The sequence below is a fragment of the Nuphar pumila genome, chromosome 6, assembly GCF_984573655.1.
Source record: "Nuphar pumila chromosome 6, dmNupPumi1.hap1.1, whole genome shotgun sequence".
Taxonomy (NCBI): Eukaryota; Viridiplantae; Streptophyta; class Magnoliopsida; order Nymphaeales; family Nymphaeaceae; genus Nuphar; species Nuphar pumila.
Window position 1 is genome coordinate 22,765,088 of NC_143254.1, and position 27,787 is coordinate 22,792,874.

The window sequence follows — 27,787 nt, forward strand, 5'->3', positions numbered from 1 at the left end:
CTCGTTTGATCAATAATAAAGTCTTTTTTTTTATTCCTCGTTGTATTAGGTTCTTTCATCATTAATAGTTCTAGTAACATCCCTTTGTTAGAGGGATCCAATTTTTTAGATTTGAAAGAAATGATGTTATTCACTCTCGATTACATGGACCTAGATTTGACCTAAAGGATTAACGAACCTCTTGCTTTTACAGAGAAGAGTGCAACCGAATAAAAGGCTACCTCTGAGAAATGGGAGCGCTCAAATAGACTTAGCTTGTTGCTTTTGCAATCTCGAGTGGCTAAGAACATTTAAGACGTCGTGCCTCACTAAAGGATAGTGAAGGAATTTATGAGTCATTGAAGCTCAATTTGTCAGTTCTAATAAGGCTAGGGCTAGTACACTTATGTCCAAATTAGTGTCTATAAAATATTCTGGTGAGAGTCACATTCGACAGAATATCTTAGAGATGAGAAACATTGCATCTTAGCTAAAAGGCATAAAGTTTGTCATTTCTGACTCTTTTTTGATTCATTTGATTTTGACCTCATTGTCTAGTGAGTATGGATCATTCAAGAACTCTTACAATACACATAACGATGAATGATATTTTAATGACCTCTTGACCAAGTGTGTTAAGAGAGTGTTGAGTACATATATGACTTCTTATAAGAAAAAAAACATACATCAGGGCAAAAAATTAACAAGAAGAAAACCTTCGGAGAGAGTTCAAATTCTCATGCGAAAGCCAAATCCCAGTCAAAAGGTTCTTTAATAAAGTGTTTCTTCTACAAGAAGAAGGGACATAAACAGGTGAACTTTCTGAAGCATAAGAAATGTCTCAAAAATAAAGATAATAAATTATTTGTTTCTCATTAGTATAATTTAATTCATGTTCCATTGCATAGTTGGTGGATTGATTCTGATGTCACGATGCACATTGTCAACTCTTTGTAGACATTTCTGAATAAAAAGAAACCAACAAAGTATGAAAGAAACATCTTCTCAAGAAATAAGATATGTTCGCATGTTAAGAACGTTGGGACCTATATGGTTGTATTGGAATCATGATTCATTTTGGATTTGGTTGATACATTTTATGTTTAATCATATAGTCGAAACCTTATTTCAATTTCAAAACTTGATAAGTTTGGTTTTGTTTTTAAATTTGAAAACTTTAAGCTTATTATTGTTAAAAAAATTATTCCTATAGGTTCTGCATATGTGTGATAGTTTGTATCGTTTGAAAACCAAATTTTAAATTCGAAAAATTCATTCTGTTGAATATGGCATGTGAAGTGTTCACATACATGAATGTTATGTAAGTAACCCCTCACTTTTTTCCCACTATAAATTTAGGCATGATTGCTTGATGAGAGCAACCAAGGTATCCGCTTTTTCTCATTGGGTTCAAGGTCCTGCTCACCATTGACTTGATGGCCTGAGCTCATCATTGGCGTCGATAGGCTAAAGAGAATGTTGTGTATTTGCGCCAACGTTAATTTCTTCCCTGGCGAATATTGGTACATGTTGTTTGTTTTTACGTTCTGATTATGGTTTTCCATGAACACACCAACACAGGGTTCGCTGACTCCTATTGCTCCTTCGAATGTGGCTACCCCTTTGTACTTCATTGTGCAGAGTCGTCGAAGCCTAGGGAGTCCTTCGTTAAGTGGTCCATCTAGCCTGGGTTTCGCCTGCCACCCCATACCATGTCTCAAAAACTGTCATTTTACCTGCCACATCAGTAGTTTTACCAAGTGTCCCACCTGTGGACAACCTTGTCTTGGGAAACAAGTTCCTTTTGTTCGTGCCGGACAGCGGGCGCTCAATCCCCGTCTGCAGGTTTTTAGCTCCTCCAGCTGATTTCGCAGATGTTGATCATCATCAGTCCCATATGAGTCCCAACTGGACTCCTCATTTGTAATCTGTTTTCTTGTCTTTTTCAATAAGCAGGTAGGGGTCTTGCCTAACCCCAGCTTTCTCTCTTCGAAAAAAGAAAAAAAAAAAAAAAACCTCGTACCAACATCTTCATACTAAAGGTTTCAACAGGTCAGATCAGGTTTGGACCGAGGTGAGTCTGAACCAGGATGTATCTTTGTGGTGTTGGTATCAGATTCAGTCCTGGGTTCAATCAGATTTATCATAAGAAAAACCATGCCCAGATCATATGAGGATTACATGAACCAGACCTAGTCCATACCTGGTAAAAACAATACCTGGGTCGGACCCGATTCAAACACGACCCAGTGACACCCCTAGTTTAGTGTAGTGTTTCAATCAAAACGTACACAAAACTTTTGAAGCCCTCGCATAACCGAACCTGTACTAGTACCCATACCCATCTTTGGCAACTATGGTAAAAGTCGACCTTGGTCAAATCTGTTTACTATGCAGCTGATCGGTATTGGACTAACATGAACCCAAACTGGGTTCCCCTTTGTAATCTTGTTACTTTTTTTTTTTTAGTATCTCATAATAAACAGGTACAAGCTCTTCCACTTCCTAATAGGGCTTCCATCCACCCTAGCTTTCTATGTCGAAGAAAAAAAACTATGTTAAAAGTTCCAATTATTCTAAAACGTGGCACCAGCCAACTTGAACATTTTTTGGAATTGAGCAGCTCGTTTACAGAAATCTTTTCCTAACCAGAAATAAGGGAACATGTAAATAAGGCCAGGTTGCCATCAGGGCCGGTGCCGGTCGGATTTCGGGTACCCAGCGGGGCTGCAATTTGCAGCCTAGGCCTGAATAAAGTCGGGCTGGGCTCAGCCCCAATAGATAATCGGGCCAGGCCCATGTGCAAATGCACAGGGCCCTACAAGCCCGACCCATTAACTGGGTCAAGCCTAAAAGGCCCTGCCTGACTAGAGCCCGAGTCCAACCAAGCGCGATTATAACTGAGTCAGGCCGGGCTATGGCATCAATACAGGTTGGGCCAGCCTGACCTGGCCCGATATCCACCCCTTATGATATTGTCCAAGTAATTTTCAGCCAAATATTTAAAATTTTAGAATAAGAGGCAAAGAATTAGCTTGACAGAAACATCTTGCTGGACCAGCTTGACTTGACAACCTGAAGTTGTCGATACTCCATTAAATAGCAAATTGCCCTTTGTTGTTGAGTCCTGATTAGATTTTTTAAGTTGAAAATTATTGGGGGTTTGCTGAACATACAAGAAATATATTTGTTACAATCAATTGTACCTATAATCTAGTTAGAATCTCCTGCAATTATTTTGGCCTAATTCAACTTGGTAGATGTGTTCAATGTGGTTGATTTAGAAGGAATCAAACATTAGGCTGTATTTTTTTGATGAAAAATATATTTTTTTGAGTAAAAAAAAATGTGATGCATTTTACCAACATTGATTTATGCATTGCTCAAGAAACTTTTATACACATCAAATCTCTGCGATCTGAAAGCTGATTAAATGAAACATGTAGATCACACCTGTGAGATTTAGATTTACCAAAACAAAAATAAAGTAGACAAACTAGTTGGATATGTGAAACATATCATTTGTTTTCCATCACTTGAACATGCATCAAAAGATATTGAGACATGTATCAGAAAATCGACCATTTTTTGCAGGTCAATTAAATATTTGATAATTAAAAAAAAAAGTTTTCTTTTCTTCCCCTTTCAGATTGTAATAAGTGATGGCATTCTTCCTAGATAGACACATGTGAATAATAAAGATTGAGACACATTTCTCCATTTCGACAAAACATAATTATTAGATCTAAAAAGTACATTTAGACCTCATTTTTGGTCATGGACAAGATAATATTAAGATTATATATTTATTTATTATACCAATATTTTTCCTAAGAACGTATTGGCTACACTCGTGTGTTCGAACTTCTTAGTTGGAACTCATAGGGACAAGTGTTGACAGAAACATCATTGATATGTTGAGCGTGGTTGAAATAATAGAAATTGACCCTTGAATCATATTCTTTTAAAATAAAAATATGATTTTCTATGTGTGAAAATTCAGCACATTTTGCACTGTTGATTTTTCTGCCCATAAGAAATTCAATTTACAAGTCAGAAAAAGTAATCCAAGAGCTGGTTTCTAGATAACCAAACTTCCAAATCACATTTCGAGGATCAAACGTGAAAAAAATAAAAAACAGAGTTTTCCACTCGTGGGTTTACAACTCACGGGTGTGTGTGTGTGTATATATATATATATATATATCATTTGTAGTGCAATCAACTAGCAAAATCTTTTTTATTTTTTTTATAAATCCGATTTTGTAGATGTGATCTATATGGTTGGTTTCACGAAGGTTGACATTTCTGGTAGGGATCTGCCTAACCCCAGCTTTCTTCTTCATGTGAAAGATAAACTTTCAGATTATCAGATTTTAGCATGTGAGTTGCCTTAAAATCTCGACTCATAAAAACCCATTTTTCATTAGAAAAACATGATTCAAGGGTCAATTACTACAATCTACCGTAACAGATTGAGAAAAACCAACCTGCACCATACCAAGAAACATTATAAATGATTATATATATATATATATATATACATATATATATATATATACATATATATATATATAGTAGAACATAGGGCTTGAACATTAGGTGCTTATGATATGTGTTTCTATGGGTTTTTCAGGGTTTTTTTTCATTTCATTTTTAAATTCTGACCGTACAGATGTGATCTATGTAGTTGATTTTATAGGGATAAGCTCTTGAAGTGTTCAATTCCAACACATGGATGGGTTTTTATAAGGTTCAAAAAATCAACGGTCCAAAATCTTTTGTAAATTTTCGAGGCTCCAAATATCATTTATTTTATCAAAAACACATGATCTAGGTGTGGATTCCTCGTAAATCAATCATGCTCAACACATTTATGGGGTCGAAACTGCAAAAAAAATCAAAAGATTAGAAAAACCCATCAAGCACATATCTTAAGCACCTAATTCCTATTTTTTATATATCTGTGTGTGTGTGAAAAGGGGGCTACCCAACCAATGGAAGGTCCAAAATCTATCAACCAATGACCATCGGGGTAAGGGTGGTCATGGGGTCTGATAAGCCCGGCCCATTAATTGGATTGGGCTTAAAGGTCTACACCAACCCAGGCCCAATTGCAATTGGGTTGGGCCGGTCTTGGGCTTCAATACGAGTCGTCCCTGTCAGGCTGCCCCCATGTCTACTCCTACTTGGGAGTAAGGAACCCTTTAATTGGAACTTATAAGATGATTAGTTTTGACCAAATCTAATCTTATTTGTCAAAATAGTAGGAATTGACCTTTGGATCATAGTTTTTTTAATATAAAAATATGTTGTTTTAAGTTTGAAAATTTTGTATATTGTAAGTTGTTGATTTTTTTAATTCTTATAAAATATGACATATAAGTTAAAAACATGATCTTAATACGTAGATCACTCCTATATTTATAAAATAAAAACTAATAAAAATATTATATTTTTTCACTACAGAGTGCCTTACCCGCCAGGCTAGCAAATATTACCCACATATAATCAGATATTTTTCAGAAAGGGTGGTTTTGAAAATCTATTTTGTGGGTGGACATAAGCGGTCAACCTCAGGTGGAAGTTGCGGATAGACTTTTGTTTGATTACGAGCACAGCAGCGGTAAGTAAAGGGCAGTTGTGTGTTAAAAACAAAAAAACACAACACACACGCATGAAACAGTTCAGTTTTGCCTATTGCTTCAGCTGAAAAGGTTGGTGAGAACGTTAAGTCCAGAGACAGACCGTTGGAAGAGAGAGAGAGAGAGAGAGAGAGAGAGAGAGAGAGAGAGGAGGAGGAGGAGGACCGCTTGGTGGAATCGAAGATCCAACCGCCAGTCAAACAGTAAACCCACCCGCCTCCACAGACCAATCAGTAGCAGCAGCAGCAGCTATGCTCACTATCACTACCACCACTGCTATCGGTGAAGATGGTCATGCCGCTCTACCACTCACCCGATCGCTCTGGGCCTTAAAACCACCCAAATGTCGAGGCTTTAAACAGAAAAGATCTCCGGTGCCCAAGAAACCGCAAAGGGTCGTGGGGTTGGTTCCCTCCTCCAGAGGATCCCCCGTTTCTCCCCCCCTCCCCACCTCAACAAAACCCTGCTTGAGTAAGTGAATTGATGACTGCCATTTCTTTTTGTCGAGCTTGCCTATGTAACTGAAAGCAAGATATAGGGGAGTCGAAGAATTTATATTTTCGACAGTTTGAAATTGATGGCTGATGGAAAAAATTAGTCTTTTGTGCATTCCTTTGGAAATTCAAGTATCTTCTCCCATGTGTTTAAGGATTTCTGTTCAAGATCAAACTTTGAATTATGTTTCTGAATGATTTTTGTCTGATTCTGGCAAAACTATTTGATAAAAGCTGCTGCGCCTTGCTATTGTTTCATGTTCATCGGATTCTTCTTACACATAAAAACTTGCTAGGTTGAAACAATGGGTAACATCTCTTGCAACTAATTTTTCGCATCTCAAGATCAAAGATAGATTGGAAGCATTTGATGCTCGGTGATTTGGACATACATTCTGAATTATTGTATCCAAGTGAGGTTGAAAACTTTTATTCTGTTGCAACTAGCTTTGTAAAAATTTGTGATGCTTAAGATGGGCATAAGCCTCTTACCATTTTGAGAATCTGAAAGTCCAGGACTTGGAAAGATTGACATTTTGGTTTAAACGATTAAGTTGTTGTTGCAGGGGTGAGGTGGTGTAGTTGAATTTTGTAGAGGAAGATTGCTTCTTGAGCAATGGAAGACCTGGAGAAACCTCTTCTCGGACCTGAAAATTTCCACCGAGATGCGATTGACCTGGTACAGATGTTGAAGAACAGAGGAAATTGCAGTGTCGTTTTCCATGTTCTAAGTTGATTATGCTGTTAAAGATAAAATTTTATGCTCATGTGGATGAGTTTCCTGCAGGAACGTTTGCCTTTGGAGGAAGTGTTTGAACAACTGAGGACTTCTCCGGCGGGGCTCTCATCAGAAGGTGCTGAGGCTCGTTTGCTAATTTTTGGCCCCAACAAACTTGAAGAGAAACCGGTAGTTCCAGAATGCTATTGCACCCAACACCTTCTTTTCTTAGTCGCCATTTTTGTTGATCTTGTGCTCTAGGCATTTGAATTGAAATTATTCCAGAGATGTGCGAACTAAATAGATTTCAAACTGTAAACATTGATCATACTTTTGATATGATACACTACAGGAGAACAAATTCTTGAAGTTCCTTAGCTTTATGTGGAACCCTTTGTCGTGGGTTATGGAAGCTGCTGCAGTAATGTCAATTGCCCTTGCTAACGGTGGAGTAAGTTTTCACATAATCCTATATGTTTTTATTTATACTCATTCAAGTTGATATGTTCAATGGACTGAAAAGGATCTACAGCAAAAGAATTGTCTGCTTTGGTTTATTGTCTATTGCACATTTCCATATGAGTGTTAAGCTATCAAATTTTTGACTGCTTGCTGTTTACAACTGTTTGCATGAGCTCATATACAATGAATTTGACAGCGCATGTGTTTATGAATTCAATGGTTTGCATGTGATTTAAGAAGTTTGATTGATATGACTTGGGTATTCAAGGATTTATAAGCTGGTCAAGCAATCGTTGGATGCTCAAGTTCCTTTACTAATGATCAACTTGCATTATGTTTCAGGGAGAGGCTCCTGACTGGCAGGACTTTGTGGGAATCATCTGTTTGTTGCTCATAAACTCTACTATTAGTTTTATCGAGGAAAATAATGCTGGCAATGCAGCAGCTGCTCTCATGGCTCATCTTGCTCCAAAGACCAGGGTCGGTACCTGTTCTGAACTATAATAATCTTTTTCCATGATTATAATGAATATAGCAATCTGCTGTCTTCTGAAGTAGCACCTATGCAATTTAAAGACTATTTTAGTGAACACATATGGTATTGGGGATGATTAACGTTGCAAGGAGAATCTTTAAATCTTTATTGAAAATTATTAATGCTACATGATCATCTTTTTATGTTTTGGCACTGTGGCCACCATCACAAACTTTCACATAGAAAAATAGCTGAAATAGGTGAGATGGCCATAAGTTCCTTTTCCAGTTTGTTTTTTTAGATGGCATTACATGATTGATGTGGGTTGTTATGGCCATTCTTTGGTTCAGGTTCTAAGAGATGGACAATGGCAAGAAAAGGATGCCACTATTCTGGTACCAGGAGATATAATTAGCATTAAACTCGGGGACATTATCCCAGCAGATGCTCGCCTGCTTGAGGGAGACCCTCTTAAGATTGACCAGGCAAATGATGCTTATGCACTTTAAGTTAATTGGAAATTGCTTACTGCCAAATAACACACCATGTCTATATGGATTGTTTTCCTCAATTTCTTGTACTTAGCACTGATGACCATACATTGCCTTTCACTTAAAGTTCACTTATTTATAATGTAACTTCATTTATGATTTTATGATGCAGTCAGCGTTGACAGGAGAGTCCCTTCCAGTTACAAAGAAGACTGGTGATGAGGTTTATTCTGGTTCAACATGTAAACATGGAGAGATTGAAGCTGTTGTAATTGCTACTGGGGTTCATTCTTTCTTCGGGAAGGCAGCTCATCTTGTTGACACCACGGAAGTTATTGGACATTTTCAGAAGGTGGGATATGCAGGGTTGTATGACATATTCTTTACATATTAAATCCATTTACTCTATGTACAAGAATTCTAGTAGAAGTCATGTTGTTCTGGGATTGCTCAGCCAGCTATTTCCTAGAGATCAATTTTTCTCGGTTCATCTAAGAAATTAGGTATTGAAGGTCAAAGAATGTGCTTGCCTCCATTATAAACTAGTATGTGAAATTCATTGATCTTGAAATTTGACAATTAGCTATTCTGTTTTGTGAACTCATCAAATGGAGATGTTTCTAAGACCTTATTAGCTATCTGCAGGTATCATCTTTGTCTGGTCTACAATAAGATCACGTTGCTTTTTGTGTTCATAAAGTTCTCCACCCATTATGATTTGTTCAGTTCATTAAAGTAACAGGCCAAATCCTTTAAGAATTCTTTTGAAAAATCCCTCAACACCTCAAGAAAAGGAGAAGGATTCATATCATAGGCATAAACACAACTGAAATTGCATGTGAATGTTGATTATTGTGATTCATTGATTGATTTGACCTTATAGCAATGATAGGAGCGTTATTATTGGGAACTTTTCTGTAAGGGAATATCTCAGGATATTTCAGATTTTTTTTTTTGTCTGGAAAGCCTTGGAAAGATATTGGATTGAAAGATAAAGTAGATTATTATAAGTTGGTAGTAGTATACGATATTGGTAAAATGATTAATAAATAAGTGATAATAGTCTCCTATTGACGGGACTGAAGAGGGTGCGGCCCTCCTGTCCCCATATAAGAGCCTTTCCCTCCTCTGGATGAATGGTGCCCTTATGTATTATTCTACATTTTACTTTAGTTTAGATGAGAAGTGTGAATGTGGACCTTCTTAAATAAATTTATTCAAAAAAGTACTCTTAAATGACAAGAATGCCCTCTTAAATACATTTATTTAATTTTGTTTTATCATGAAAATTTTATCACATTTAAAAATCATGATAAAATTGCAACAATATCACAATATATTAGGAGACACAATTTTGAAAATCTCACAATATTTTTAGGTTTTTTACGGTTTGTGATTCTCAATATCTCAGTGATATTTGTGACTATGATTTAAAGTAGTGCCATATAGCAAAGTCATTTCCTAAGCTTTCATGGTTTATGATACTAGAATGATAGAGCAGAAACGAAGAATTTTTTGTTCAACTTTAATGCTTAGCCTTGTCAAATTCTTTCTGCTTCAAGGGAAAGACAATTCTCAGTATAATTGTATCTGATTTTAGATACTAAAATATGATTCTTTTTTTACCAGGTTCTTACAGCCATTGGAAACTTCTGTATTTGCTCAATAGCTGTGGGGATGATTCTTGAAATCATAGTAATGTACCCTATCCAACATCGATCATATAGAAAGGGTATCAACAACCTTCTTGTACTCTTAATTGGAGGAATTCCTATTGCCATGCCAACTGTGTTGTCTGTAACACTTGCAATTGGTTCTCATAGGCTTTCGCAACAGGTCTAACCCATACACATCCCTCTGTGGTTTAGTTCCATATGAGGTATTATATCAACTGATAAAATTTTCCTTGTCTAACAGGGTGCCATAACGAAGCGGATGACTGCCATTGAAGAAATGGCTGGAATGGATGTCCTCTGCAGTGATAAAACTGGAACACTAACTTTGAATCGCCTTACTGTTGATAAGAATCTAATTGAGGTTAGGTTCCCCAAAGTTTTTGTTATAATTCAGAGAAACTTTTCTTTCTAATTGGCTGCCTTTTGTATTTACCACTCTACAATTAAATTATACCTTGTATCTGTAAGCAGTAAGTGCCTTGGATCTTTTGACTTAACTCCTGACAAGCTCTCCTCGTTGCCTAATTGAAGGGTCATAATGGCCATTGGCATTTTTATATTGATGCCTCATTCATGTTTCTGGGAAAAGAGAGAATCATGACTAGGACATTGTCTTGTAGGTTTTCAACAAAGATATGGATAAAGAAACTGTGATCCTGCTTGCAGCACGAGCAGCAAGGCTTGAGAACCAAGATGCTATTGATACAGCTATTGTTAACATGCTTGCGGACCCAAAGGAGGTAAATGGATCCAATTACCATAAACAACTAATTAACCAACAATCATACTGACTGAAAATATTTGCGTTTCCTCTTCCATATACATATATGCATACACACACACATGCTTGTATATATGGGATTATATTTAGTGCACTCGACCTGGGTGTGCTCTCTAGCACAAGTCATGAATCCAAGTTTTATCTGATGATCTGTTCCCATAAATATTTTTGGCCTGGTTTCTTTATTAGGAATCACGTATTGGATCCCGTTCTCAAAGAAAAGATTTTTTTTTCAATTATTTTGGGCCGTGTGGACCATTGACTTTTGAATTTCTTAACAATCCTGCTTGCACAACAAATAGGATTGTCCAATACATGTTTTTGACTAAATAAACCTTGGAGATCATATCATAGGGCTTGATCCACAAACACTTATACAGGTGTGTGCTTGTGTCTGTGTGTGTGTGCATGTGTGTGTGTGAGCTTCTTGTTTTATTCTTTTTCTTCTTAATAAGTGAAAGAATCTGTTCTATTTCTAATGCAGGCACGAGCAAACATCACAGAAGTTCACTTCCTGCCCTTTAATCCTGTTGACAAGCGTACTGCCATAACATATATTGATTCCCCTGGATTCTGGCATCGGGCCAGTAAAGGAGCCCCAGAGCAGGTATTCACTGACTAAGCATGCTATAGTTGGATGCAGAAAGACCAATTTATGATAGTATTTCTGAAAGATTTTCATTTTTTTTCTATATCAAGATAGAAGATGTGGATTAAGCAAAATTGGTTTACTGGAGTTCCAAGTGGTTGTATACTTTCTTTGAGTGGTCCTATGAGTAGATGATTCTTTCGTATTTATCTTAATCATAAGTAAACTTGCATATATAATCTTCTTGTGCAGAATCCTAAAGGATTTTGACATCATTTATCCACATAATTTCATTAATTAAGCAATATTTTCCCCCCAATATTATGCATATTTATTTTGTTTCCCCAGTATATATTGTAGCATGATTTTGTTCTTTGCATATAAAGGCTCAATTCCAGATACTAACCTCCCTCAGAAATCAATCAAAAGTTTGAATATACATTAATATTTATTTAAAAACACCAACTGATATACAATTCAAAAACACTAAAGTGTGATGACTGGAAACACTCATTTCATTGTGATTATATTGACTCCATGGAAGTTATTTTTCTATACCTTTTTTTGTAGTCATAGTAAACATTACAATTCCTACAAGTTCATGAAAGTGAAATGATGGTGTTCATATTTCATAGCTAAGTTCTACCATGTATGCTATTTGCTCTTTCTCCTATTTTCCTTCCACTTACTAGAAGTGGTTATAGTCCGAAGATTTGAGTACAGAGCTGCTTAAGTAACCTTTTTTGTGCATGAAAATGCACATGTTCATTTATATGTTGTAGTATAGTTCCTAGTACACCTTTTTCAGTGCACATTCTCAGTGGAGGAAATCTCAAAAGTTGGAAATACTTGGATTCAGAAATTATCCCATCCACAGGAATACATATTTTCACATATTAATTATAGTGTGAACCTACCCCAGGTCACCCAGTGGTTAGGACGGTGCTTGGTAAGACGTTGGAAGGTGGCTTGGCTGGTGGGTGCCCTTTGCTGGCTAGGGCACTCACCGGGGGTTTACTATCTAGGAGGGGGGTCCATTAAGTGACCCCTGTTCCTAGGCAGGTTCCTCATCTTCAAAAAGAAAAAGAAATTTGTGTGTCCATGACAAGTTATGCCTATGTAGGAAAGCACAGACCATCTTGCACAGGGTTGCTTCAGTGTTTTTCAGATAGAATCTGGCCTGTTGTTCCTGTCATCAAATAAACAGCAACTTCTGGGCCTTTCAAATTTCAATAGAGTCTCACTCCCATGTGTTCTTTTATTGCAGATCCTAAACTTATGCCAGGAAAAAGATGAAATTGCCGGGAAGGTCCATGCCATCATTGACAAGTTTGCAGAGAGGGGGTTGCGGTCACTTGCAGTTGCCTTCCAGGTATAAGAACTGTTAAAAGCACTTAACGCTCAGAAAAAATTCTCTTGTTTGTATTTTTTTGAAATTTGGCAGTTCTCAAGTTTTCACTTTACAATGGTGAGTTGTCATCACATTATACTCATGAGAATGGTGGCTGCCCATCAAATAGACGTGTCAATTCTGAAGTTCCTTTTCACTTCCGTATATTATCACTAGTTTGGAAACAAGTAAATGCATTTATAAAGAAAAAAGAAAAATCATGCCCAGGTTCATGTGTATGTTGGTCTTTTTTGTGTTTTTGTGTTTTTGTGTTTGTGTATGGCTACATTTGTAGCTTGGGTAAACTTCTTTACCATTATCTTTGCTCTTAATATCTGAGCTTGCTAAATAAGTGTTGGCCTAAAAACACAGGATGTGCCTGAGAAATCAAAAGAAAGTCCTGGAGGTCCATGGACATTCTGTGGGTTGTTGCCGCTGTTTGATCCACCTAGACATGACAGTGCTGAAACAATTCGAAGAGCACTTAGTCTTGGTGTTTGTGTGAAGATGATTACAGGTAAAATGTTGTAGGTTTGTGATTTGAACTCCTGTATATGCTCAATTTACTTGTATCATGTTAATATTTAAATATGAACAGGCAACTTCTAGAAACCCTTAACCTATGCCACACAGGAACTTCACTTAGCATGTGTATCCTGTGCCTATACGGCACGACACTCGGACACTTCATATATATGATAGATACTTCATGGATACAGACAACCCAGTTTCATGCACAGTCAACATTGTGTCATTAACTTTATCTATTCTTTTTTATGATTTTATTTACTTATTTAATATTCACTCAAGTTCTTTTTCTTTTAAAATTTGTCATCAATTACATTACATTTCAAATTCAACTTAGTTTCATTATTTGATGTTCCTATTATAGTGATTTAGAATTATTATTTTACTCATACACACACAGAATATGTGTGTACAGCAGTGTCCCTGTGTCTAATTTTTGAAAATGATCAAATCGTACCAAGCATATCCACATTGTATCCCGCTCCCACATCCATATTCATGTGACATCACCCTTAACATTATGCAAGTCAAATTATTGGCACATGTTTTAATTCCTGTCAATTGCATTATGTTCAAAAGAATAATGGACTATTAGTTTTCACCCTGGACATTTCTCATGACATTCACATTTAAACTTAACCAGTATTTTGGCATTCATTCCTACAACGTTCTTTTTTACCCATAAAAGTTACTTTTGGATGGTTAATTACCACTCATAAATGCTTTTAATTGGCAACCCATCTTTGATTAAATGTCAATCCATTTAATTCTAACTTAATTGTTCTACATTAATATGTATACTTAATGTGTGATTGCAATTTTAACCAATAAATGTTCTCATAATCTTGTAGAGTGTGTATGAATCCTCAGACCTTAAACTCGGATTTTAGATCTGTGGCATTGAAACACACCCTCTATTTTCTTACACCTGTCTTTCTTGTGCTTATTTAGGTGATCAGTTGGCAATTGCAAAAGAGACTGGTCGTCGTCTTGGCATGGGAACGAATATGTACCCCTCTTCATCATTGCTAGGACGTGATAAAGATGAAAATCAAGTGCTTCCTGTTGATGAGCTTATTGAAAAGGCTGATGGTTTTGCTGGTGTATTTCCTGGTATTTGAATCCAATCATTGAAATATACATGACATATGGTGTATTTCCTGGTATTTTAATTAGACCATTGAGATATACATGACATATCCTGGACTTCATGTTAAAGCTCTGTTTTTTCATTTCCAATTAGCAGAAAGATTTAGTATGCTCTTGCTGATACTATTTTGTGCTGATCAGAGCACAAGTATGAGATTGTGAAGATCCTTCAAGAGAAGAAGCATATATGTGGAATGACTGGGGATGGTGTTAATGATGCACCAGCTTTGAAGAAGGCGGATATAGGAATTGCTGTATCAGATGCCACTGATGCTGCTAGGAGTGCAGCTGATATCGTCTTAACAGAACCTGGTTTGAGTGTCATTATAAGTGCAGTTTTAACTAGTCGGGCCATTTTTCAGAGAATGAAAAATTATACAGTTAAGTGACTACTATATTTTTGTTTTATTTCTTCCAACCTGGAAATGTTTCTAATTGCAGTTTCATTTTAATAACTTCACTCTTCAGATATATGCTGTATCTATAACCATCCGTATTGTGGTAAGTTAATCTTGCATTATTTCTATTTATGGATTTTAGAGCTCTTTTTGCGGCAAAACTAATAGGATGACCTGTTGTTGCAGCTTGGTTTTGTGCTTCTTGCATTAATTTGGGAATATGACTTCCCTCCTTTCATGGTTTTGATCATAGCCATTTTGAATGACGGTAATGTTTCTATTTGTTTTTTCTCTTCAAGAAAAGACTCTTTAGTGATTGGGGCACTTTGAGTTATGTCCTTTGTTCATGCTGCATACTTGTTGGAGAATATGGCAATAACATGGCTATGTGCCACAGATGTTGCATGGAAATTATGTACATATTTACATAAAGCAAGCACCAAAATTATAATTTGTCAACCAGCCACTCAGCTTCCAATGACCCCCATGTTATTTTTCCATCAAGAAACTGCTCAAAACCTTAACAAAGAGGTTTTTGCTTTTCTGTTATGGGAATCTAGGCAAGGGAATGTTAGGGTTGTTGAGTTATATCTCAAAATTATGCAGTTTATGCACTTAAGTTATCCACCTATTTCATTTATTTACCTAAGCATTTAGAGGGAACTTTACTTCATTTAAAATGTTTAGTCATAGCTTGAAGGGAAGCGAGAACTTCACATGGGTTTATGTAGGGTAGGGTTACTTTTATGGGCAAGGCTCATTGGGGGCATGTCACTTGAAGTTTGAAGTTTGAACTTTGGACCTTAGACTTTGGATTTGGAGTTGGATTTGTCTTTGAACTTGGATTTGGATTTGAGTTTGGGTTTAGGATTTGGTTTGGTATGGTTCGGCTTGGTTCAGTTTCGTTTGGTTTTATTTGATTTGGTTTGGTCATGGTCATATTAAACTTTTAACCATCCTTTTTGGTACTTGGGACATTTATCTCCGCAGGTCCTTGACCAAGCTCTATATGAGCATTAACTGATCGTTGTTTAACCTAGACCTAGTCAACCTGACTATTCTAGTTGCTCTCGATCACGACCTGGACCATCCAACGTCCCTTGCATGTCCCATTAATAGGTAGAATGGTCCATAATTGCCCCTATTGAATCTAACATGTTGACTGTTGATCAAAATATTGTTTTTGGACTTTCTTGATCTTGGTAGGATCATTTTTTTTCCTAGTCCTAACTTTTTTTGTTCATTGACTATACCCAGTTTATAACCTTCTGTTTGGCCCATTAAGCCTATTTATTCCTAGTTGTTGAACCCATGTGACCAAAACCTTGTTTTTTGGACATTTTTGATCTTAGTAGGATCATTTTTTCCTTAGTCATACCCTTTTTTATCTATTAATTGTATCCAGCTTGTAACCTTCGGTTGACTAGCCGTTTGTCCCATTAAGCTCATTTAGGGTCACTTATTGCTAGCCTTTTTGTATCAAACTAGGCTATTTATTGTTGGCCATTGGGGATTAGGCCCATATAAACCCAAGTCCCTCCTCTTATTTTCATCACCAGCTCTCTCTTTCTCTCGTGAGCTTAATCCTTTACTTAGTCAAGAGTATGCTTATTCAAGACAAAAGACTATTCAAGGTAATCTGTGTCGAGTTGCTCAGCTGCACCTGGTGTAGGGTTTGGGACGACCTTCGCATGCCTCCGAGCCTAACTTCAATCAAGCTCAGTTGCCACACCCACTCAATTTCCCAACAAGAACACCAGAGATTCTTTAGAGTGGACCCAACAACATCATAAAAACCCACCTTTGCAACCACCTCGCCCTGCCGGCACATGCTAAGGATCTGGCATGCATGTTATATGTCATATAGTCACATATAAGCCTAGAAGTACATGGTTTTATCATGAGGATTATTTTCTTCTGCAGCATGAGTACTTTTTCCCTTTAAGCTGTCAATTCCTCACCACTCTATCTGCTAATGCATGGTGCCTGGTGACTGTTTTTTCATCTTCCTTCAGTTCCATACAAGATTATAGCAGTCAGTTGTTGCTATCACATTGTTCAGGAATATTTGATGGCTGTTTTTCCAAGTTCTTTCCATTCATCAGTATATGAAAGTATGTTAGATAAATGAACATTAGCTGCCATATTGTTAGTACTGCAGACTGTAACCAATCCTTGTGCCATAATTTTATCAGGGACAATCATGACTATATCAAAAGATCGTGTGAAACCATCTCCCAATCCAGACAGTTGGAAATTAAATGAGATCTTTGCTACAGGAATTGTCATTGGAACTTACCTTGCACTTATTACTGTGTTCTTTTACTGGACTATTGCAAGTACCACATTCTTTGAGGTATCAGTCATAGTAAAAAGTATATTATCAACTATTGTGTTTGGAGAAATTTCTGTCGATTCTGTTATTTTCTTATTTACATATTTGTTTTCACGACTGTTTTTTTCCTTTTTCAGACTCATTTCCATGTGCGGTCTCTACGAGATAACACTGAAGAGATTTCAGCTGCTATATATCTTCAAGTTAGCATTATCAGCCAGGCTCTTATCTTTGTGACACGTAGTAGAGGTTGGTCATTTATGGAGAGGCCTGGGGTTCTCTTAATGTGTGCATTTGTGGTGGCTCAACTGGTAATTTTCCAAATTCCAATGTGCATGATCCATGTTGGTTTTTATTTACAGTAGTACAGAGCTTTAATCTCTGAAAGTGAAAACTGAAATCCTTTAGAATACATCATGTTTACCCTTCATCAATTCATGAAAAAATTTCAAGTTATTCCCATCCATATTTTGATCGAGGGGTTGTTGTCTATTTAATTTCAAATTGTATCCTCAATACTTGACATGTCCGCATGTTGTTAACAGCACACCAAGTTAGTCAAAAATGCCAAGCATGGTTCCAACTTCCAAGTTAGCAGATTTATCCTTCATTACCTAAACCCTAAGTGAGACATTATGCTAGTGCAGTCAAGTGACCGTAGAAAAGCTGATGCAGAAAGTTCCACCCTTAACTAGCACAGGTCTTTTCTGGCTTCAGTTCCCTAAGGAGATCATAGAGCACGCCCTTCAACTAGGGATGTAAACGACTGGATCCAGGTAGACAATTATTTGATTTTGGCTGTTCCGACCCTGTTTGGAATCCAACTTTCTATGCATTTAGCTGATCCAAATCTGAGCCGTTTGCATTCCTACCTTCAACCTCACAAACCTAGTCCCATTTTCTGAATGAGTTTCCTGATGAAAATAGTGAATTAGTATAATTTACAGAAAACATGTGTACTAGGGAAAAGCCTGTGTGCAATGTGACACAATCAGGCCATGACTCCAGAAATGTCATGAGATGACCAAAGGATCGAAATATATATCTTAAGCTGTGTAAGCATAGGTATGTAAAACATAGTAACGGTTCTCATGTAGGAGATGGTGTGTTCCTTCATCGTGAGACAGATAAGTCTATAATAGTTTTGAGGCATGCATTTTCATGATTTGTAAATGCATTTCAAAGATATGATATTTAAAGATACTTAAGCAATATAATGTAGACAGCTGTAAGTGATTTTGGTTTGGCAATTGATTGACTAACTAATATCAGCTTCCACCGTTCTCGTGTGTTTATTGTTACATTTTGTGGCTTTTTGCAGGTTGCTACACTAATTGCAGTTTATGCACATATTGGTTTTGCTTCGATTAGTGGCATTGGTTGGGGCTGGGCTGGTGTTATATGGATTTACAGTGTGATCTTTTATGTACCTTTGGACATTATTAAGTTCACCATTCGTTATTGTTTGAGTGGAGAGGCTTGGGATCTTCTGTTTGATAGAAAGGTAGATTTATTGTGCTTCAATATTTCTTTTTCTCAGATTTCATTTGATTGGCATGGCGGTTTCCTTCATCATGTATAGTTATATTATTCTGCAACTTGAGGCAAAAATTGCATATGATTATTTTTATCTCTGAAATGAATGAATGTTTTATTTAGATGGGTGATTGACGCATCTACCACAGTTTATATATTGTGATGCATGCATATTTTTCAACATCTGATTCTTTGCTTTATTTACTTCTTGCTCAGACTGCATTTACTTCTAAGAAAGATTATGGGAAGGAAGACAGAGAAGTTAAGTGGGCAATTTCACAGAGATCTTTATATGGATTAATTCCTTCTGAAGTAGAGACCAATGGCAATAGGCATTCTAGTTCAACATTAATTGCTGAACAGGCTAGGCGTCGTGCTGAAATAGCCAGGTAATTATCATTTATTGTTTTCCCATATGTTTGACTTATTTCTAATGGATTCACCATTGTCAGATAATCTCTTTTCTTTTAAAAAACATTAAGAAGAAAATGTGCACAAAATCAAAGAAATGTTGTAAGTCCAATTGCACACCAGATTCAGTGGAAAATTTTATTTGCTTGGGTAAATGCATAGCTCTGTAATTTTCATAAATTTTAAGGCAGTCCAACGTATCCATTTCTGAAGAAACTCACAGGTTTATCTCCTTCAGTTACAAAATGTTGCTCATTTGAGACGTCATACTAAACCATTAGTTAGGGAGGTGCTCGTCGTTCTTTGAGACAAAAGACAGTTGATTTTGAATTATGGTGGAATTTGCAGGTTGAGAGAGCTGCTTACATTGAGAGGGCACGTAGAATCTGTTGTTAGGTTGAAGAATTTGGACATAAGTACAATTCAAGGAGCTTATACTGTTTGAAACTGTCAGTGAGGCACTTGTTTGGTTTATGAGACTCTTGTAGTTATAGCTTCAGGATCCTTGCAGCATACCGGATAGTGCAGAGTGATGCATCTCAAGGTTAACGGATAACGATCGATAGGATGATTGGACATGGTGACAATGAGATTCACTTTCTATTTATGCAGCTGGAACACTGTATTCAGCTCTCAGAAATAATTGAGAGTCTTCGGCAAGTTACAATTCTATTTTAGTTCTTTCATTTTTCATTTTGCAGGTAGTTTCCATTTTTTGGGTCTCCATTTCGCTGTAATTTTTGTTAAATGATATGACTGAGCTAATTGCAATAAATGTTCTCCGCTTTGCAAAGCTCTACTTTTGGTAAACCTGTACTGAGATTCAGGTTGAGTCTTATTGGGGCATGGAGGAATCTGATGAGTATTGTAACCATTTGGTTTGTATCGTAAAAAAGGCATGAAATTATTTTGGATTCCCACCCCATCCCCCCAAACACCACTCCCCAAACCCAGAAATGTGGACTTACAAAACACATTATTTGCCAAAGTTAATGAGGCTTTCTTTTCAAAAATATACTCTACATATTCATTTATGCAAAACAATTGACTTCGTCTCATTAAGATGTTGGGGGACAAAATCTAATGAAATATTTTATAATGTTGTCTTGAATCAAAGGATTATGGTCAAACTCGTCTACTTATCGATGAGTAGATTAGACATAGTTCATTTACTGGCTATCACAGGAATGTCATATATATGCACACGGTGTGCCCAAGCATATTCAAACATTGAACTAACAATAATAACATTAGGCTGACACCTTAAACTCAGCATAACCAAATCTAATTGTACTTGTCAAGAATTCAAAATTATGTTATAAAAGGTTTTTCCACAAAAGAAAAAAAATAAAATATCATGGTCTCATGAAAATAACGTCTAATTCACAACCGCAAAAGTATTAAAACAACTTGATTTTAAAGACTTTGAATACTTAATTTTAATAGTCATTAAAAATATTCCCTACTTCATTTTAAAAACTTTAAATACTTCATTTCTATAAGAGTAAAAAATATTTTGTACTTGTTTTAAAAAACTTTAAAAACTCAATTTTTGCTTGGAATTAAAAACATCTGTTCGAATGAAAGACCAAAACAGAGAAACCAAAATAGATAAAACAATTTTGAAAGCAAACATATTTTTTTAAACCTTTTAGAACTCAAAATTATTTTAGGTATCTACATTTTCAAAAATACGCTCTACGTTTTCATTTATGCAAAACAATGGATCGTGCAATTCATCCTATTAAGATATTGAGGACCAAATCTAGTGAAACATTTAATAATGTTGGGTTGAATCAAATGACTGGTCAAACTCTTATAACGTATTTGATCACGAACCCTTGTAACATATTTGATCATGCTTTGTTTGGTTTCAGATTCTCTTGAGTAAACCATTTTATTAAGGGTATTTTTTGTTTTAATTATTCTTGTGACCATTCAATATTCATGTATATAACTCTTATTGTTTGGTGAAAACCAGATTTATTGTCATCCAAACAGCCCTTTCAGAAAATTAGGTTTAAAACTAGGTTATTTGTTGTCATCCAACCATCAAAGCCAGGTTTTCAAGGTATTTCAAAAACTAGGTTTTATAAGTTGTCATCCAAATGCAACCTAAGATGCTACAACCCACTCCATGAAATAATCGCATGAGATCTTTTCAGATGGCTTTATCCAATGAATATTGTGTGTTACTTGCATCATGATAATCAGATGTAACAATTCAAATATACTTTTTTGTATAAGTCCTATGATAGAGGAGCTAATCTACATTTTATGTTTGTGTGTGTATAGTTGAAAACTAGTTATATTAATGTTCAGAACATCCAAATGATTGGGATAGTTAAGTACAACATCCTCAAAGCAATGGCATTTTTTAAAATACATTCTTATTTTTTTGTTTCAAAAGAGTTATTTTCACTTGTCAATTTTAAATTACTAAAATACATTTTATTATATTTTTAAATGAGTTCAAATTTTTTTCTCCTCAAAGAGTCGATATACCTCTAATATTAACTTTGTATTTTAAAAATGTTGTGGATTCAAATAGTGTTTTAGTTATTTCAATCAATTGAACATTGTTGAAGATAATGACACATAATAACTAAAACTTTATGATAAAAATTTTGAATTTTTATATGAATTCATTTATTTCAATGATTTTTTAGCAAATAAAGAAGAAAAAAAAAAGAACTTTTGACTATGAGTTTTGGAAGTAGTTAGGATGGTTAGAAGGATGAAGTGGTTAGGACCTACGTATAACTTATAATGGTGTATTTTTTATTTTATATAGATCTAATCTTTAAAAGCAAAAAGTAATTTTTGCTTCATTTTTGACATGATCTGTTTAGTATTTTCCTACATGAGAATGGAGATTGTGCTGCTCCCTTAGGTTACCATTAGGACCTTTCAAAAATCAAAGTTTTAGTTGTTTTATATTAGATCTGAACCATTAGATGTATTTATCGTTGCTTATTCAATAGAAAACATGTTTTTGATTGAGCATCTTTGTGGTCATATGTGTATTTTAAAGAGGTACAAAAAATCAATGGTTGGTATTGTACTGAAATTTGATAATTAAATATTCTCATTTTTACATCAAATCAATTCAAAGCAAAGCTTGATTCTTTATAAGCCATGATAAATACATCTGATGGTTCAGATCTAACATAAAAAAAAAACTAAAACTGTGATTTTTGGAGGGTCTCAATGATGACCTAACGAAAAAAAGGGGGCAACCCATTCCCCATTTTCTTCCCGCATTACCTCTAACTTGATGCTTTGACCATTTTTAAACCATCTTTGTCTTCATGAATTGTGAGTGATTGATTTCTCATGATCATGAAAATTGAATGGTATATCTTAAAGATGATTAAACCTAGTAACATGATAAATAAATCATATTAAATATATATGTGTACGGTTAGATTCAACATATGATAGCTAGATCCTTGCAAAGAAGAATACTTGAGCCGTATAATCTTACTTCTTAAACAAGGGGGAGCATTGGTGCATCAAAATAATTTGGCTTAGAAACTTTTTGAAAATTAGGTAGAAGTTTTGTTGGGTTCAAAGTCTTTTTTTAGTTCTCAATATTTTTTCAAATACCCCTATCACGCACATGAGAGAGAGAAAGAGAGAGCCGAAAAGCAATCAACATTACTTAAAAGTGAAACTCAACAAAGCGTTGAGTACGACAAGCACAAACACAACAACAAAACATGAAAACACCATTTACACAAAAAACAGAAAAAACCCGAACACAAAACAAAAAACTCATCAAGGACCACAGACATCCATACGAGGATCGGTTGGAGGCAGAGGCAAGTCTTTGAGATATATGCGTAAGATAACATACACATCAGTCAATACCCTATGAGTCAAACAGTTAAGGTTGAACGGGACATCCCAAAAAGTAGCATCATTTTTGGCCATCCATATGAACCATCACACTGTAAATAACCAAACTCTTCAAATAGTCCTCCACTTCTTTTCGTGTCTAATTATAGCAGGGCCGAGGATAAGATCTAACGCAAAGCAGCCCTCCTGCACAACAACTGATGGAGCCCTCCAAGTTCTAGAAAACAGTTCTTGAAACACTTCACACAACCAAAAAAGATGTGTGGCTTCTTCAGCATATCGACAAAGCACACACCAACTGGAAAACTGAAACCCCATCCTCTTGATATTGTTATGGGTTTGTATTCGATCATGAAGAATAAACCAAGCCAATACCTTGGTCCTCGGAGATGGTCCCTTTGCCCATAAAGCATTTTTGAGGATCCAGCTCAAACCTGGAGGTAAAAGAGAATGATAGACCTTGTGGACTTGGAAAACTCTTGCATTTGAGACTGCCCATTGAAGCCAAGATCTGTCTACCCCCACATCCAAATCCCTGTCAAGAAACAAACGCAATGCCCTAAACCACATTTTCCTCAAATGTGATGTGTATGGTCCACGAGCCCCCCAACGAACAGCAAGCGAATCGATTAGACCATATTTCAACTGAAAGAAGTTTACACATGCATCCCATGAAGTATGAGCCAACCAACACTGCTTCACAGCCAATGCCACACTCCTTTTACGCAAAGTAAAAATTCTTAAGCCAGTCATTGGCATAACGATGGAGTCCCATCCTACCAAGTGCCTCTTATAAGGTCCATTTACACCACGCCACAAAAAACTTGACAGGACGCGCTTAAGTTGTTGTTCAATGTTGGCTGGCATGACACAAACCGACATGAAGAATTTCAGAATCGTTGACAAAACATGCCTGATCAAAGTAATCCTGCCTGCAAGAGACAAATATCTGGCACGCCAAGACTGGAGCTTAAGACACACCTTGTCAACAACTGGTGCCCATGATGTTTTAGAGGTTGGCTTGACTTGTAGGGGGAGCCCCAAGTACTTGATCGGCAACGACCCTAAAGCGCAGTTGAATTTTTTTTCTGCCACGTTTTGACTGGTTGGATCGCCATTCAAAAGCGTGATCGAACACTTATTTTCATTGAGCCTCAACCCGGACAAAGCTGGAAAAAACATGAGAATAAGCCATACGTGAAGCATCTGCTGCAGTGAAGCCCTTCCAAAGACTAGTATATCGTCTACATATTGTATAATATGCTCAAAAAAACCTTGGATATCCAATGACTATACGAAGCCCCTTGTTTGCGTGCATCTAAGAACCACCACAAGTCCTTTTGCTATTGTATTAAACAAAAGCGAAGATAACGAACATCCCTATCGTAGGTCGCACTGCAATGAAATTTGTTCTCCCTTTACCCCGTTAATGGACACCATGGCTTGTGCATTGGTAAGGAGCTTTGACACCCATATGAAAAAATGATTGTTGAATCCCATGTAATTCACCACTTGCAAAAGAAAAGGCCAGTACACAAAATCATATGCGTTATTAAAATCAAGCTTCAACATGAAGTAAGGAGTACGACTCGCGTGCATGGAATAAATGACCTCTGAAGCCAAGATATATGCTTGTTGAACTCTCCTATTTGGAATAAAAGCAAACTAAAAATCAAAAAATAGATTAGATGGCACCAATTTTAGTCTTGATTTTAAGACCTTTGCGACTATATAATACAAGGCTTTCATTATGAAAATGGGACGAAAGTGCATAATATCTGTGGTGAGGCTTTCTTTTGGAATAAGGGAGATTAATCTGACATGACACTGCCTAGGCAGTCTAGAGTTACGATGAAATTCATCAAACACTGTACACAAATCACTCTTCACTACTCTCTAAAAAACTTTGAAAAAATCTATAGGAAAACCATCTACTCTCGATGCCTTCCAACCCGACAAATCTTTAATTGCGTTCATGATTTTTGTTTTTGAAAACCTACGTTGCAAGGTTAAGACCTGATCCGATTGAAGAGAAGAAAATAACTCATGCCCAATATTACCCCCCATATTTGGTGAAATAGAATAAAGCTTCTCGAAATAGTTAGAGACCGCCGGCACAAGATTCTGCCCTTCCCACAACACCCCGTCAATTGTGATCGATTGAAGGATACTTTGTCTAAACCGATCAAAAGCAAATGAATGGAAAAAATAAGTATTTTTATTCCCTACGGCCAACCATTTCACCCAAGCATGTTGCTTCCATTTCAACTCCTCTTTTATCCTCCAACGTTTCAATAACGTCGTCCGATCAGCAAGTCTGCTTTGCAACCCCATTAACTGCGCGTTCAACAATCCTTCGATGAAAGATAATAGGGTGAACAGTGATGAGATCTCTGCCTCCCATTCAGCCATCTCATGAAACTTACTCATAGACCACCTTTGCAATCAAAGTTTAATATCCTTAGTTAGGCGTAAAAGCTTCATTTGATATCGGATAGCAGCCTTGTCTTCATGAACCCTCGAAGTCCACGACCCCTCAACCACTGAATGAAACTCTGGTTCAATTAACCACCACTGCTCGAAAGAAAATCGATGAACTGATCTAAAGCATCCTCCCCACTGCACGATCACCTGACCATGGTCGGACACGGTTGGGGGAATAATCCACCTCTTTATATCTGGGATGATTTCTAGGAATCCAGTTGAAATTAAGACTCTATCTAGCACCCTACAATATGGTTGTGCCTGTCGGTTAGACCAAGTAAACCTTTCTCCAGACAATGACATGGGGTATAATTGATTAGCAGCAATGAAATCTTAGAATCCTCTAATCGACGGATTGAGCATCACTAAATTGTTTGAATCTTGAATAGACAATCAACAGTTAAAATCTCCCAATAGAATATGGCAATCACCAGCTAGAGTGAGCACTTGATTTAGATCCTCCTATAACAATAATCTCCTAGAAGCGCAATTTGGGCCATACACCGCAGTAAGCACGACCATACAATTCAGAGCTTGTACAGTGAAAGCGATGAAAATAAAAAACTGACCAAGGTCCATTTGAGCCGCCCCCAATGAAGACTTCCAAAAAATTAAAATACCCCCAGCATGATTAACAACCGCTTTAAAACAGAAACTCGCACCCCTCAACCGCTCTGAAACCGAAACAATAGAAACATCTTGCATCTTTGTTTCACAAATAGCAATCACATCCAAATTTTCCTGTCTAATCCAATTAGACAAGAATAAGCGTTTTGTCGAGCAGTTTAGGCCCCGAATATTTTAGCAATCCATTTTCATTGGACACAATATGAAAAAATCCGAGGTCTGCATGTCCGGGGTGAACGACGTGGCGAGACAACATCTCTCCTTTGCACGCGAGATATAGTCGTGCTGACATCCCTTCCAGATGTTAGGAAACTTTATGTACATGCTAAGGACATTAGAGAAAATTATAGAGTTAGGAACCTATGTTACCAAAGACAAAAAGAGAGAGATTAAGAAAATTCTACCAAAGTTACCAAAGTGAATTTATGTGCAGATCAGAAAATATTTACTTACATTATTTATTTACCAAAAGCAGCCACCATTACAGATAACTTCTAAAGTTACCAAATTCCAATGTCTTGTAATCATCGAAAGCCCTTTCCAACTCCTATTTGTTAAAAAAAATCATATTCATAATTAAGAACCTGGGGTTACTGTTCTTATATAAAGATGGCATGTTCTCAGAGAGAGAGAGAGAGAGAGAGAGAGAGAGAGAGCCTCGCTTCAATCTCGATGGGTGGGAGGTGCAGGATATTAGTTATGATATGAACAAAGATTGTTAGTATTTGGAATAAGGGCACATGATAGGTATTATTTTTTCTTCTTTTCCTTAAATTTCATATGTATTAGTTTAATTTTGCATCATATGGTCACCATTTTAATTTGAATTGAGCGTTTTTATTGCCCCATATGAGAATGCTTCATTGATCTAGTGCAAATAAAAATTTCAACAAGGAAAAACATGTGAACCTTTGCCTTTGGGGGACCCGTATATCTTGCAAAATGATCATCACCTAAGTTTTTGCCAGAGATGGCGATCCAACCTCTTTTCAGATTTCACATTCACTGAAGGGTGCGATTGAGCTAGTGGTTGGGTTGGGTCTCACCTTCAAGTGGCACTTGGCCCATCCCCATGCTTGGTATTAAAAATCCTTCCACTTAATGACTCCATTGTCATGGATCAATAAAAATTCCGGTCACCTTCAATCTCGCTTAAAGGTAATTAGAATGAAAAACCTTCTTATCAAACCTTAATGAGATTACATTAATGGCATGATGCACACCTTCAATCTCTAAGGTTAGTTATAACCGTCCCAAGCATAGACATGAAGAACAACATGACACTAAGGGCCTGTTTGTTTCATTCCTATGGAAGGAAAGCGCTTTTCATGAGAAAGAGCACATATTTCTGAAGAATCCGGTCAGCTCAGCTGTCCTGTGAGAAGGCTTTCATACCGAGTTTTTTTTTTTTTTTTAAAGGCAAGCTGGGCTTAGGCAGACCCCTACCAGATATCTCTGAAGCCCCATGTGGCAGAGGGATTTGAACCTGGGCTTTCAGCTTCGCACAGGACCCCGCTTACCACACGGGTCAGCCGGGTTGGCAGGTTGGCATACCCCTAACACGAACCCGATCCATTTAATAAACAGGTTAGGCGGGTCAACCCGTTTATTAAATGGGTTAGTTTAAGCCAAACCCAAACCCGCCTAAGAGGCAGGTTGGCGGGTCGTGTCAGGTTTTGCCACCCCTAACTTTAATCCCTAATTCATCAGACATGATAAAACCAAATAACGACAATGTATTACGGGGTGCAGATCGTA

At 36.7% G+C, this 27,787-nt stretch overlaps 1 protein-coding gene across 1 annotated transcript; it reads left to right on the forward strand.

Moving 5' to 3' along the window:
- The first annotated feature begins 5,905 nt into the window (after positions 1–5,905).
- Positions 5,906–20,070, forward strand: LOC149834319 (ATPase 10, plasma membrane-type-like). Its single transcript, XM_090011334.1, has 22 exons — positions 5,906–6,095; positions 6,685–6,797; positions 6,906–7,025; positions 7,189–7,287; positions 7,641–7,778; positions 8,124–8,258; positions 8,437–8,616; positions 9,894–10,100; positions 10,182–10,301; positions 10,561–10,680; positions 11,206–11,328; positions 12,578–12,682; positions 13,073–13,217; positions 14,180–14,341; positions 14,519–14,757; positions 14,846–14,878; positions 14,962–15,043; positions 16,971–17,131; positions 17,248–17,421; positions 18,432–18,614; positions 18,863–19,035; positions 19,406–20,070. Exons 2-22 carry the CDS (start codon positions 6,735–6,737, stop codon positions 19,500–19,502), a joined length of 2,859 nt encoding a protein of 952 aa, XP_089867460.1. The 5' UTR covers positions 5,906–6,095; positions 6,685–6,734; the 3' UTR covers positions 19,503–20,070.
- Positions 20,071–27,787: the final 7,717 nt, after the last annotated feature.

Excerpts from the sequence above, each read along its gene's own strand:
- LOC149834319 (XM_090011334.1), top strand. The coding sequence starts at position 6,735 with ATGGAAGACCTGGAGAAACCTCTTCTCGGACCTGAAAATTTCCACCGA. Across the intron at positions 8,259-8,436 it reads ACCCTCTTAAGATTGACCAG|TCAGCGTTGACAGGAGAGTC; the intron begins GCAAATGATGCT and ends TTTATGATGCAG. Across the intron at positions 17,132-17,247 it reads CAAGTACCACATTCTTTGAG|ACTCATTTCCATGTGCGGTC; the intron begins GTATCAGTCATA and ends TTCCTTTTTCAG.